This window comes from Aythya ferina, assembly GCF_964211825.1.
Source record: "Aythya ferina genome assembly, chromosome: 25".
Lineage (NCBI taxonomy): Eukaryota > Metazoa > Chordata > Aves > Anseriformes > Anatidae > Aythya > Aythya ferina.
In genome coordinates, this window is record NC_140323.1 from 6,074,292 (window position 1) to 6,086,825 (window position 12,534).

Consider the following 12,534-nt stretch of genomic DNA (forward strand, 5'->3'; position numbering starts at 1 on the left):
AGGGGGAGGGTGCGGGGGAGGGGGGGGGCTCGGCCTCTCGGTGCCGCCCCCGCCCCACCCCGTCCCGGCTGCCCCCGGCGCTGTCCCCGCAGTCGCCATGGTGGTCACGCTGGGCTACTGGGACGTCCGCGGGGTGAGCGGGGAGGGGGAAGGGTGCGGGAGGGGGGGGTCCTAATCCGGGGGGGCGCCGAGCGGGGTGACCGGCGCCGTGCTCTGCCCCCAGCTGGCCCACGCCATCCGCCTGCTGCTGGAGTACAGCGGGACCCCCTACGAGGAGCGGCAGTACAGCTCCGGGCCAGGTAGGGGGGGGCAGCACGGCCCGAGGAGGGGACCCCCGGCTGCCCCCCCCCCGCCCTTCTGCGGCCCCCCCCCGGCCCTGGAGCTTGGCCCTGGCTCGGTGCCTGCGGGCGGGGGAAGGGAGCCGGGGGGGGGGGGGGTCTGCTCCCGGGGAGCCCCCTCTGCGCGTCCCCTGCCTCCTTGGTGCAGTGGGGGGAGCCGGGGGGACCCATCTCCCTGTGCCCCCCCCTCCCCGCTCCCCCCCGCGTTGCTCCCCCTATCTTCCTTTCCCTACCCAGCCCCAGACTTTGACCCAAGCGACTGGACCAACGAGAAGGAGAAGCTGGGCCTCGATTTCCCCAACGTAGGTGGGGGCTGGGCAGGGGGTGGGGGCGCACGGTGGGGCTGGGGCCTTCCAGGACTGACCCCCCCCCCGCTGCCTCCCCCAGCTGCCCTATCTCATCGATGGCAACATCAAGCTGACCCAGAGCAACGCCATCCTGCGCTACATCGCCCGCAAGCACAACATGTGTGAGTGCTGGGGGGGCTGCGGGGCAGAATGGGGGGGTGTCGGGGGGGGGGGCTGACGCCTGCCCCATCCCTCAGGTGGGGAGACGGAGGAGGAGAAGCTGCGCGTGGACATGCTGGAGAACCACCTGATGGATCTGCGCCTGAGCTTCATCCGGCTGTGCTACAACCCCGACTTTGTGAGTGCCATGGGGGGGGAAAGGGGGACAGGACCCCCCCTGGGGTCCCTGGGCAGCTGGAGGCACGGGGTCATCACAAAACACACCGCGGCCTCTAATTGCCACTGCAAAGGTGCGCTGGGAATGGGCCCCTTCCTGCCTGGTCCTGGCCATGGGGCTGGGACCCCGGGGGCTGGAGGGGCTGGGGAGGGGGGGGTCCTGCACCAGCTCTGCCCCCCCCTGTGCACAGGAGAAGCTGAAGCCGGCGTACCTGGAGCAGCTGCCAGGGAAGCTGCGGGAGCTGTCGCGGTTCCTGGGCTCCCGGGCCTGGTTTGCTGGGGAGAAGGTGGGTGCTGGGGGCTGGGGGGGCTGGGGCTTGGGGGTAGCGGTCTGACCCTACTGTTCCCCCCACCGCAGCTCACCTTCGTTGATTTTTTGGCGTACGATGTGCTAGACCAGCAACGCATGTTTGTCCCCAATTGCCCTGAGCTGCAGGGCAACCTGGGCCAGTTCCTGCAGCGCTTCGAGGTGAGCGGGGACACCCCAGTGTCCCTGTGCCCATCCTTGTCCCATCCCTATCCCTATCCCTACCCCCGTCCCCATCCCATCCCCGTCCCTGTTCCCATCCCCGTCCCTGTTCCCATCCCCATCCCTGTCCCATCCCTATCCTTGTCCCTGTCCCCAATCCTGTCCCAGCCCTGTCCCCATCCCCGTCCCATCCCTGTCCCTGTCCCCAGTCCCCATGCCCTCTCCACCCCGTAGGCTCTGGAGAAGATCCGGGCGTACATGCAGTCGGGGCGCTTCATGAAGACCCCCATCTTCTGGCGGACTGCGCAGTGGTGCAACAAGAAGGAGTGACCGAGATGCGTGCCCCCTACATGTGCCCCCCCCCCCAGCCCCCTCCCCTGCAGAATAAAGCTGGGGGTCCGCACCCTCCCCTCTGTGCGCATGGAGCTGCCGTGGGGTGCTGGGAGGGGTGGGGACCCTGGGGACAGCTCCTGGGGGTGACAGCGCCCTCCCGCATCCCGGGGGGGTGGGGGGTTATCCCTCCATGCCCCCCCCCGGATAAAGGGAGGCGGGAGGGCCCCCGCGCACCCCCCGGGGTAATGAGACCCCCCTGCACCGTGCGGGGGTGGAAGGGGCCCCCAGGACAGGGGCTGCTACTGTGCAGCTGGGGGGGGGGGGGCAGAAGAAAAGAGACCCCCCCGTGCAGTCTGGGGCAGTGCAGAGCCCCCCCGGTGGGGGGGGGGGGGGGGTGGGGAGGGCGCACGCCCGCCGTAGGGCCCAGGGTTGAGGCTGCGCCCCGCGGCCCCCAGCGCACGCAGCCGCCTTCCCCTTTAAGGGCCCCCCCCCGCCAAACCCCGCCCCGGGAAGGCGAAGGGGAAGGGGAAGGGGGGGGGGCGCGGGGGGACGCAGCGATCGCGGCCATGGCGGTGCTGGGATACTGGGACATCCGCGGGGTGCGTGGGGGGGACGGGGGGGGCTCCTCAGGGCCGGGGGGGGACCCTGATGCTGCTGGGGGGGGTGTGAAGCCCCCCCCCCCTTCAGTGCCTCGTGCTGTGCCCAGGGGTCCCTGTACGGGAGGGCGGGGGGGGCGTCCCCGGTGTGGTTGGTGGGGGGGGGGCGTTAAGGGCTCTGCTCTCTGCGCTCTGCTCCGTGCCTCGGTTTTCTCCGTGGGGGGGCTCATTTCCGCCTTCGCCCCCTCCCCAGCTGGCTCACGCCATCCGCCTGCTGCTGGAGTACACCGAGACGCCGTACGAGGACAAACTGTACAGCTGCGGGGAAGGTGAGGGGGGGGCGGCACATCTCACACACCTCCCCCCGACTCCCCCCGACCCCCCCACTGCTCTCCTGGGGCACGCGGCTGGGCCCCACGCCCCGATTCCGCCACCGGGGGGGGGCGATGTGCAATGGGGCTGGGGGGTGTCGGGGGCCCCCCCCAGCGCCTCTGCCCTCTCCCGAGACCCAAACGGAGGGGCTGTGTCCTGGGGGGGCATCCAGCTCCCCGCCCCACCGGGGGGGGCACAGCACGGCCTCACCCCCCTGCTCTCCCCACAGCTCCCGACTACGACAAGAGCCAATGGATCAACGAGAAGGAGAAGCTGGGGCTGGACTTCCCCAACGTAGGTGGCCAGGGGCTGGGGGGAGCCATGGGGGGGGCACTCCGCTCTGTGTCCCCTCCCTTGCCCCCCCCCCAGCGTCCCCATACCCCGATGTCCCTTCCAGCTCCCCTACTTCATTGACGGCAGCACCAAGCTGACCCAGAGCAACGCCATCCTGCGCTACATCGCCCGCAAGCACAACATGTGTGAGTGCTGGGGGGCTGCGGGGCGGGGGGGGGGCTTTGTTGGGTGGGGGGGGGCCTGACGCCTGCCCCGTCCCTCAGGCGGGGAGACGGAGGAGGAGAAGCTGCGCGTGGACATGCTGGAGAACCAGGTGATGGATTTCCGCATGAGCCTGGTCATGGTCTGCTACAACCCCGACTTCGTGAGTACCCCCTGGGGGCAGCAGGGTGTGGGGGGGTCATTTCGGGGACCCCACATGGGGGGTCCCTGGGCGGCGGGAGCCACGGCCGCCCCCTTGCCCTCGCAGGAGAAGCTGAAGCCGGGGTACCTGGAGCAGCTGCCAGGGAAGCTGAAGCTCTTCTCCAACTTCCTGGGGGACCGCAAGTGGTTTGCGGGGGACAAGGTACGGCTGGGGAATGGGGCGGGGGGGTCATCCCCACGCTGCCCCTCACCGTGTGTGTCCCCCCCCCTGCAGCTCACCTTCGTGGACTTCCTCATGTTCGATGTGCTGGAGCAGAACAGCATCTTCGAGCCCAAGTGCCTGGAGCCCTACAAGAACCTCAAGGACTTCATGGACCGCTTCGGGGTGAGTATGGGGGGGCCGTGGGTGGGGACCCCTGAGGTCACGGCTCGGGGGGCAATGGGTCCCCAGCACTCCCCTTGCTCCTGCAGGCCCTGGAGAAGGTCGCTGCCTACATGAAGTCCAGCCGCTTCCAGAAGATGCCCATCAACAACAAGATGGCCAAGTGGGGCAACAAGAAGGAGTAGGGGTGGAGGGGCTTGCTCCCCCCATACTGGGGCTGGGGGGCTCTGTAGGTGTGAGGACCCCAAACACAATAAATTGTGGAGCTCCAGCACCCTGAGTCCCTCCTGAATTTGTATGTGGGGGGAGGCACTGGACTTGGCCCTCCCCATCTTGGGGGGCTTGAGGCCAGGGGCAGAGTGAGGTGGGAGGGGGCTGTCACCCTGCTGTGTCCCCGGCACCCCCTTGCTAGGGGTTGAGCTCCTCTGTGGGTTGTCCCCTCCGATGTCCCCGTGGGAAGGAGCCCTGGGTCCCCTCTCACTAGGGGGGGTGCTCATTAGCACATATCTGCCCACTAACAAGGTGGTGCTGGGGGGGGCTTTGTGCCCCCATGGGGACAGCCGTGCCCCTTGGGACCCCTGTGAGAGGTGTCACCCCCAGCCCCTGCTGGGCTGGGGTGGTGTGGGGCAGGGGTATGGGCCCCCCATTTGCACGCAGAGCCCGGTGCTTTCATTCTCTTTATTTTCCACAGCAGCAGCTCAGCCTTGCAGGGCTCGTGCGAGCCTTTCGCAGTGCATGGACCCCCCGGAGGGGTACCCGGCTTCCCCCCGGCTTCTGCAGAGCACATCTCCCCGGGGGAGTCCCTGGTGCCCCCCCAGCAGCTTCCCACCGCCGGTGCTTTTGGGAGGAATGGGTGCCCTAAGGGGCCGGGGAACCTCCTGCTGCCGGGCCCCCCCACTCCTGCAGGGCTGCCCCCCCCCCGGGGCGCTCCGTCCTGGGGTGGCAGCAGGAGGATGTTGGGGATGGCGTCGGTGTGGTCCCTGGGGCTCAGTCCCTGGGGTTCATCTGTAGGGAGGGGATAACAAGTATGGAGCGGGGAGCCCGGGGCTCGCCCCCCTGCTCCCTGAAAGCACCCACTGGGGGGGTGTCACAGTGCGGGGGCTCGGGGGACGCACCCCCAGGGACGTCTTGACGGAGGAGAGCTTGAAGAGGACGCGTCGCCACTCCTCGGGGCAGACGGCGCGCAGCTCCTCTGGCGTCATCTGCAGCAGCTGGTGGCCCGACAGCACCCCGAGGCACCTCACCGTGCTGGGGACAGACAGACAGACCGTGAGGGGTCGGGGGGGCCTGGCTCAGCCAGGGGGGTGACCCCTCCAACGGGGGGCCACGCTCTGGGGACTCAGGGGACAGCGCACATCCGCGAGAAGCCCTTGTCCTTCAGCCAGGCCGTCACCTCCGCTGGCGAGGAGCCCATGTGCAGGTTGGGGGGGCTGACCTGGGAGGGGGGACAAAGGGACAGAGGGTGGTGGGGTGATCCCTGCACCCCCCTCCAGGTGCTGTTGGTGTGGAGGAGGCACGGGGGGGGACCCACCTGGCTCCAGCCGTCCTCGTGCCCCAGTGGCTCCAGGATGTTGCTGGGGACGTAGCCCTTGTGCCCCATGCTGTTCTGCACCAGCCACCACTTCTTCTGCTGGTCCAGCACCTAGGGCAGGCAGTGACAATGCGGCAGCTCCCCCGACCCCCCCCACAGGGGGGGGTCCCGCTCTGATTCCCCAGAGAATACCCGCTGGGGGTCCCCGGTTTGTACCTCCAGCGTGTCCCCCATCCTGACGCTCAGCTCCTGTGGGTTCCTGCCCTGAAACTCATACAGAGCCCGCGCCAGCCTGGGGGGGGGCGAAAAGGGCCTGAAGGAGGGGGGGGCAGCAGTGAGCACCCAGGGGTGCCCCCAACCCTGGCTGGATCCCACCCAGCACTGTTGCTGCAGTACTGCCCCTACAGCATCCGTGGGGCAGTGGGAGCACTTACACCTGGCCAGGAATGTCCCCACGTCTGGGAACGTCCCCCCGGTTGGGAGTGCTCCCGTAGCCGGGAAGGCTTCCGTAGCTGGGAATGTCCCCGTAGCTGGGAATGTCCCCGTAGCTGGGAATGTCCTCGTTCCTATGGCCGGGAATATTCCCATAGCTGGGGGTGTTCTTGTAGCTGGTGGCCAGTGACTGTGCGGGGAGCAGAGAGGGACGCGTGCTCAGAGCAAGGTGGGGAAACAGAGGCAGGCAGTGGGGTGTCCTTGCTGCCCCCCCATGCCCTGTACCTGCTGCTGCTGCTGCTCTGGATTCATCATGGGTGGGGGCAGCCACCCGTCAGAGAAGGTGGGGATGTAGGGGGGCACCTGCTCGCTGTTGGGGTACTCGGCCCTGCCAAGGCGCAAAGGAGGTGGTGGTGGGCGTGCGGCCCCCAAAGTGGGGTGTCCCCAGCCGGGGGTGCCGCTCGGAGCCCCCCTTGGTGGTGGAGGCCCAGAGCCCACCTGGTCTTGTTCCAGGCGATGCCCAGCATCTTCCAGGTGCTGTACTCGTGCGGGTGCAGGGTCTTCTCCAGCAGCTCCACCGCCTCCGGGATCAGCAGCGGTGCATCCACCGCTGGCGCCAGTCTGGGGTTGGGGCAGTTATCCAGGACCTGGGTAACGGGCGGGGGGGCTCCCTCAGCACCCCAAGAGCTGCCCCAAAGGCAGGGTGCCAAGGGCAGCCCCTGGCTGGGTGGGGGGTCCCGCTCCTGGGGCACTCACGAAGGACAGGGTATCGAAGATGAGGTGCAGCAGCTGGGCAGGGTCCGGGTTCTCTAGGTGCTGGTGGGTGATTCCCTGCGCAGAGAGAAATCACAGAGCGTGGCCCCGTGTGGCCCCCCCCAGCCCCACACCCCCTGTAGCCCCAGCGAAGATGCCCCAGAGCCGTGGGGTCGTGTCCTGCCGGGTGGGACCTACCAGGAGGTTCAGGGCATATTTCACCTTCTGGAAAAAGTCCTTGTAGCTGGCCTCGGGTGGCAGAGCTAGAGGGGTGAAGAGAGGGGGGCTGGCACTGGGACAGCCCCCCAGCATCTCCCCACCACCCCCTGGCACAGCCCCCCCCTTCCCACCTTTGCTCTTCTTCTTCTTTTTCTGGTTCTTGGTGCTCATCAGGCTGAGGGCATCCTTCACCTGCTTCACGAAGAGCTCAATGTCATCCAGCACGTGGTTGAGGACCATCTGTGGGAGCAGCATAGATGTGGGTGAGCCGGGGGGGCCAATGGGGGGGGATGTGGGGATGGGGGTGCACAGGGTGCCACTTACTACATCTCGGTCGGTGTCGGACATGGTCTGGCCTGAGGGGTTGACCCAGGTGTTCTGCTGAGCGGCTGGTGCTGGGGGGTGGTCCCAGCTGCCCCCCCCTGCTCCTGGGGAAGATGAGACACACTTTAGGGGACCCAGATGTGCCCAGCACCCTCCCCACACCCTGACATGGCCCCCCCGGGACTCACTGTAGTCCAAGGAGGATGATCTGTGCTGGGGCGGCGCTGGAAAGGTGGGCTCTGGGGTGGTTGCCCACCGCTCCGGGGCTCTGTAGGGGGCTGACATGTACGGGGGGATCGGGTCGGGCAGGTCCAAAGGGGCCCTGGGCAGGGAGAGATGGGGGGGGGGCTGCTGAGGTGCCTGCGGTATGGGGCTTTGCCCCTGGCTATGGGGGTGCCGGGGGTCTGTACCCATGGGCAGGGGAAGGTGGGTGCTGAGCCAGGGGCTGGGGCAGCAGGGGGCCCACCCGCCAGGAGGGTGCTGGGGGGGTTACACCGGGAGGGAGGAAGGCAGGGGCAGAAGGGGCCCATGCCCATGGGGAGGGACCCTTTGGAGCAGGGTGGGGGGCAGCGGGGTCCCCCACCAGAAGGGAGAGCCCCCCAGACCCTGCCACCTGGGGTTCCCCAGCCTGGGCTAGGGGCAGGCTTGGGGAGGGCCCAGCCTGGTTGCCCCCGTGGAGGGGGTGGGGGCACGCGCCCCCTTACCTGTGTCCGTACTGGTGCTGCTCCTCCTTGCACTGCTTCACCAGCTTCTCCAGGCTGCTCTTCAGCGTCTGGGCCTGGCACAGCCCCAATGCCGTCAGCCTCCCACCCTGGTGCGCAGCCCCCCCCCCCCCCCCCAACCCCCGTGCCCTGTCTCACCCCGATGCGGTCGCACTGGAAGAGCAGGACGCTGGTGCCGGGGGGGCCCTGCTCCTGCACGCTGATGGCCAGCACCGAGTCGTAGCTGCAGGCATCCAGCAGGGCCGCGCAGTCCCGCACGCTGCCCAGCGGGTAGCTCTCCAGCTCCTCCTGCACACGGGGGCGCAAGGGGTTATAGGGGCACAAGGGGCAGGGAGCTGCAAGGGTTATCGTGGTGCAAGGGGCAGGGGGATTACAGGATTATTGGGGTGCACAGGAGAAGGTGGGTGTCAGGGTTATGCGGTGCCCAGCCAGGAGCAGGGGGTGAGGGGGATATCGGGCTCCTGGGGAAGGTGCCGTGAGGCAGGGCTGCGGGTGCCACGGCCAACGGGGTGCCAGGCTTAGAGGGGTGTAAGGTTTGTGGTAGGCGCCAGGGCAAAGAGGGTGCCAAGCTTATAGGGCTGTGATGGCAGGGGTACCAGGGTTATGTGGGGTGCCACAGGTGGGGGAATAAGAGATGTATGGGGGTGAAGAGTCCAGGGTAGGTTTCGTGGCCAGGGTGGGTGCCAGGGACAGGGGGGCATCGGAAGGCTGATGCTTGTGCTGGGGTTGAGGGGAGTGCCAGGCATACAGGGGTGCCGTGGCTGGGGGAACACCGCGTTTATGGGGAGCTGGGTCCAGAATGGGGGGGTGCCAGGGTCGGTGCCTGCTCCTGGCTGGCTGCCAGCTTTTGGGGGTGCTATGGGCCCACTGTACCTTGCTCTCCACATCGCTCAGCACCAGCTCCTGGTTCTTGACCTGCAGGATGAGGTCCTGACCCCACACCCGGCCCTGGGCCTCCAGCGCCTTCAGGCGAGCCAGGCAGTCATCGGTGTTGCGGATGTCCCTGTCCAGCCGCATGGTGAGCAGGTGCTGGGGGGGGGGACACAGCACGGGGAGTCACGGGGTGCCATGGGGCGCCCGTCACCTCCCCACAGCGTGGGGCACCAGGGAGGCAGTCGGGGGGGGCTCCTACCTCCACATGGTGCTGGAAATTGCTTTGGGGTTTGAGCAGGCTCTGGCTGTAGTCCTTGCGCTGGTCTAGGGGGACACACAGGGTCAGGGGTGGGCACGCGGGGGGGAGCTGGGTTTCGGGGGGTTTCTGCTACTCACTGTAGATGCTTTTCCCACTGGGTCGGGCAAAGCTGTTGGAGCGGTGGAGGTGGGAGCTGTCTTCGGTTTCGCCCCTGGCCGGACAGACGGATGGCGGTGAGTCCGACAGTCCCACGGCCACTGTGCCCCGCAGCACGGCTCCTGCCTCCCCATCGCTGGGGGCGCGGGGCACCCACCCTGCTGGGCACTCACCTGGACGGGGGGCCGCTCCAGCGGCCAAAGGGGTCTCCCATCTTCTTGGGCAGCGATGGCAGCGCTGGTGGGGGAGGGAGAGGGGGGAGGCCGTGTGTGGCTGCTGGAGGGGATGCAGGCGGTGTGCTTGCCCCTGCCCCAGCCCCGTACGGGGCACCCGGTGTGGCCCCAACTGGTTTAGGGCCACATAGGGTGGGCAGCGCCCTGCTGGAGTCCAGGATCTGGGCTCGGTCTGGGTGCGAGGTCCTGAGCCCACCACCCAGCAAGGTCCCCAGGTTGCTGTGTCACCCCCGTGGGTTCCCAAAAACATTGGTGGCCCAGGACCCACCCTGTGTCCATCCCCCCCCTCCCGCCAATGGTCACCAGCAGGACCCCTGCCCCATCCCAGCCTCGCAGGGTTCACCCAGTGGCCAGAGCCCCCCCTGTTCCCCCCCCGATCTGGGGGATACCCAGAGGTCCGAGCTCACCCCAAATCCCGGTGCTGTTCCCTCGGGTGCCCGGGCTGGAATTGCACAGCTGAGGGTGGCACAGGGCAGGGGTAAGGGCTTGACGTCAGCACCACACCCGGCTGGTCTTTGCCCTAAGGCGTCTGCCTCGGGCGGGGGGGGGGGGAATAGAAAAACAGGGGAGTGGGTGTGAACACCTGGCACAAACAGCTGCCACCACCCCGCTCACCCTGGGCATCCCTGAGGTACCTGCCCTGTGCCGTGGGTCACTTGCCCTGGGGGCACCTGGGGGGATGCAGCCCCCAGCAGGTGGGGTGCCCCCACACCCAGCCCGGGCTCCCCCCCGCCCCTGGGTGAGCCTGTGACGTCTCACGCTGCTGGCACCCAAGCCTTTCTCCCACAAACCGCTGCGCCTCTGCCCTCTGGGTAACCCTGGCCTGCCTGGCTTGGCCGAAACTGGGCAAGTGGAGGGGAACGGGTGGGGAGCCCTTCCCGGGTGCCAAGGAGGGGCCAGATCCGGCGTGCAGGTCCCCAGTGGTGACCCCGCAGCGTGGGGCTTTGTCCTTTGTCCGTGGGCAGGCAGCCCTGCTAGGTCCCGGGGGGGTCTCCCCCTTGCAGGATCTGGCCCTGCTACCCCCCCCCTCCCCATCAGGGAGGAGACCCCCCTGCTCCAGCCCTGTGCTGTGCCACCACTTGGTGAGGTGGGCGCTGGCCAGGCTGTGGCCGGGCACATGTCCCTGTACCGGGGGGCGACACACCATGCCTCCACTCCTGGCGCGGAGCAGTGGGGCTTTGGGGTTTGGTTTGAGGCTTTTGGCTTCTCCGACCTGATCCTGATGCATCTGGGCCAGATAAAGGGGTGGCAGGGCTGCAGTCACTGTGTCCCTTTGACCCCCCCCGACACTTCAGAAGAGGCCCTTGTCCCCACTGCCCCCCTCGCTCGGCTTCCCTCACCTTGGAGGACAGGTGGGAGCAGGGCAGGGGGCTGGGGGCGGCCCCAGGGAGCAGGGAGGGGTGCAGGGGTCGGGGTCGTGCCTCAGTTTCCCCGCGGCGCAGCCCGCAGCCCTGACCACCAGGGGGCAGCGCGGCCCCGTGCTCCCTGTCCCCAGAGGTCGCCCCCCCCCCCCCCCCCCCCCCCATTTCACGGCCCCCCGGACCTGCAGGGACCCAGATGTGCCCGCTGCCAGCCCGGGTCCTGTCGGCCCCACTCTGCTCCCTGCTGCTGGGAGCGTTTGTGTGACACTTCTCAAGGGGGACACGGGTGTCCTGCTGTGGGGCATCACAGATCCCGTTGGAGGTTTGGGGCTACCGCCACCCCCTGCTATGCCAACCCCTCCAGTAGATAGAGACATGCAAGGTAAGGGGTTGTGTCTGTGTCCCCAGCCTCATTCTCCCTGTCCCCAAGGGGGAGGGGACCTAGAGGAGAGGGGGGGCACGGGGAGGGGGTTGGGGTACGGGGCAAAATGCCTCCCACCCATCCTGTGAAGCCCAGTTCTGCTCGGGGCAGCATACATGGTGTTTGGGATCTGCGGCCACCCAGGTGTGCCATCCCCATGACGCCCCCACTGCCACCAGCCAGCACTGGCTGCCCTGTGGCACGATGCCACTGCATCATGCAGCGGGCAGGGGGCCACCCAGTGACCCTTACTGGGCGCACTGTGGTGCCCCCTCCCACCCAGCCCGGCCCTGTGGTACCAGGCTCTGCCCTGGGGACTGTCCCCAGCGGTGGCCCTGGGGATGTGACGCGCCGTGGCGTTGCGAGGAAGCAAAGTCCCCACACTGGCCATAAACCCTGTGTCCTTTGGGCACTCATTAACCCAGGTGCCGGCACCACCCGGTCCCTGCCACAGGGGACACAGTGACACCGGCTCAGCCTTGGGTGCCAGCAGGGACAGGAGAGCAGCCCCCGGGGACTTATGTTGGGGGATTATTTCATCACTGCTTTATGGATTGTGAAAACCCCATGCGGGGTTTTTCTCTGGCAATGCCAATGCTGCCTCCCATCCTCTTGCCCCACACCTCCCAGTCACCCCGCTAGGCAAGCTGGGGATGGCATCAGCTGCAGCACTACTGTAAAATATTACGAAATGTGTTATTTTATTTTTTCTTCCCCCACCGACCGCCCTGGCTCCCAACCAGAGGTGTTTGCCAGTGCACAGCCCCGCTGGGCCCCGTCGCCCTTCCCCAGGCTCGGAAAGTCCCCAGGGACCAAAAGCATCCTTGGGAAGAGCCGAGAGCAGAGCTGGAGGCTCTTTCCCAGCCCAGCGGCCCTGAGCGGAGGCGGAGGATGGGGCAGAGCACAGAGTAAGAAGCTGGACTTGGCCACCGCTCCAGTGCCCGCCATCAGAAAACGCCATTTCCAGGCAACCCAAACAAGTTGGACTTGGAGCAAAACCTGGGGGCTGCTTTTTTGCAGAGGGACATTAGAAGCAGTGCTGGGTGCTGGTGGGGGCTGCTGCCCCCACATTCCCCTTCCTGGGGCCATTTTTGGGTTTGGAAACCCCCAGGTGTCAAAATGAGCAAAACCAGTGTGTTGGCCACAAGACACAGTGCTTTTGGGGAGGAAAAGGCCCCATCCTGCAGCTCCCACATGTGTCCCCCCTGCTAGGTTTTCAGTGTTGGCCTGTATTGCTGCGTAGGAGCCCCGAGGGAATTTTCTGCTCCAGACTAGGGGGGGGACATAGGCACATGCGAAGGGGACAGCCCAGGGGACACGTCCTGATCCCAGTGCGGGGATTTTCTCTTGCATCTGCTGAGGCTGCAGGGGCAGGATCCGGCCTCAGGGTTGGGGCAGACTTGGGGGTGTGCAGGCAGAG

At 67.5% G+C, this 12,534-nt stretch overlaps 2 protein-coding genes across 5 annotated transcripts; one reads left to right on the forward strand and one right to left on the reverse strand.

Annotated features, from left to right (window-relative positions):
• The first annotated feature begins 53 nt into the window (after positions 1-53).
• On the forward strand, positions 54-4,104 carry LOC311423503 (uncharacterized protein). The gene is made up of 16 exons (XM_084497551.1): positions 54-133; positions 224-299; positions 576-640; positions 726-807; positions 883-983; positions 1,213-1,308; positions 1,380-1,490; positions 1,725-1,814; positions 1,847-2,422; positions 2,673-2,748; positions 3,021-3,085; positions 3,189-3,270; positions 3,349-3,449; positions 3,555-3,650; positions 3,723-3,833; positions 3,920-4,104. The coding sequence occupies exons 1-16, from the start codon at positions 98-100 to the stop codon at positions 4,013-4,015; spliced, it is 1,860 nt and encodes a 619-aa protein (XP_084353677.1). The 5' UTR covers positions 54-97; the 3' UTR covers positions 4,016-4,104.
• Positions 4,105-4,494: 390 nt separating this feature from the next.
• EPS8L3 (EPS8 signaling adaptor L3) lies at positions 4,495-9,782 on the reverse strand. 4 transcript variants are annotated; one of them, XM_084498063.1, is made up of 19 exons: positions 9,740-9,782; positions 9,273-9,336; positions 9,081-9,154; positions 8,944-9,008; positions 8,685-8,840; positions 7,950-8,099; positions 7,794-7,867; positions 7,278-7,411; positions 7,090-7,193; positions 6,897-7,005; positions 6,745-6,809; positions 6,550-6,624; positions 6,292-6,440; positions 6,079-6,181; positions 5,796-5,983; positions 5,578-5,674; positions 5,186-5,472; positions 4,946-5,078; positions 4,495-4,835 (listed from the first exon to the last, which is right to left on the reverse strand). In XM_084498063.1, the coding sequence occupies exons 2-19, from the start codon at positions 9,311-9,313 to the stop codon at positions 4,818-4,820; spliced, it is 2,022 nt and encodes a 673-aa protein (XP_084354189.1). In that variant the 5' UTR covers positions 9,314-9,336; positions 9,740-9,782; the 3' UTR covers positions 4,495-4,817. The 4 variants fall into 4 exon arrangements, with proteins under 4 accessions (XP_084354189.1, XP_084354192.1, XP_084354190.1 ...); XM_084498066.1 differs by lacking the exon at positions 9,740-9,782 and having other exon boundaries at positions 5,186-5,265; positions 5,362-5,472; positions 9,273-9,520; XM_084498064.1 differs by lacking the exon at positions 9,740-9,782 and having other exon boundaries at positions 7,090-7,187; positions 9,273-9,533.
• Between the last annotated feature and the right edge of the window lie 2,752 nt (positions 9,783-12,534).

Excerpts from the sequence above, each read along its gene's own strand:
- EPS8L3 (XM_084498063.1), bottom strand. The coding sequence starts at position 9,313 with ATGGGAGACCCCTTTGGCCGCTGGAGCGGCCCCCCGTCCAG. Across the intron at positions 9,009-9,080 it reads CAGTGGGAAAAGCATCTACA|ACCAGCGCAAGGACTACAGC; the intron begins GTGAGTAGCAGA and ends GTGTCCCCCTAG. Across the intron at positions 7,868-7,949 it reads TCCAGTGCGACCGCATCGGG|GCCCAGACGCTGAAGAGCAG; the intron begins GTGAGACAGGGC and ends GGGCTGTGCCAG.
- LOC311423503 (XM_084497551.1), top strand. The coding sequence starts at position 98 with ATGGTGGTCACGCTGGGCTACTGGGACGTCCGCGGG. Across the intron at positions 2,423-2,672 it reads GATACTGGGACATCCGCGGG|CTGGCTCACGCCATCCGCCT; the intron begins GTGCGTGGGGGG and ends CCCCCTCCCCAG. Across the intron at positions 2,749-3,020 it reads ACTGTACAGCTGCGGGGAAG|CTCCCGACTACGACAAGAGC; the intron begins GTGAGGGGGGGG and ends CTCTCCCCACAG.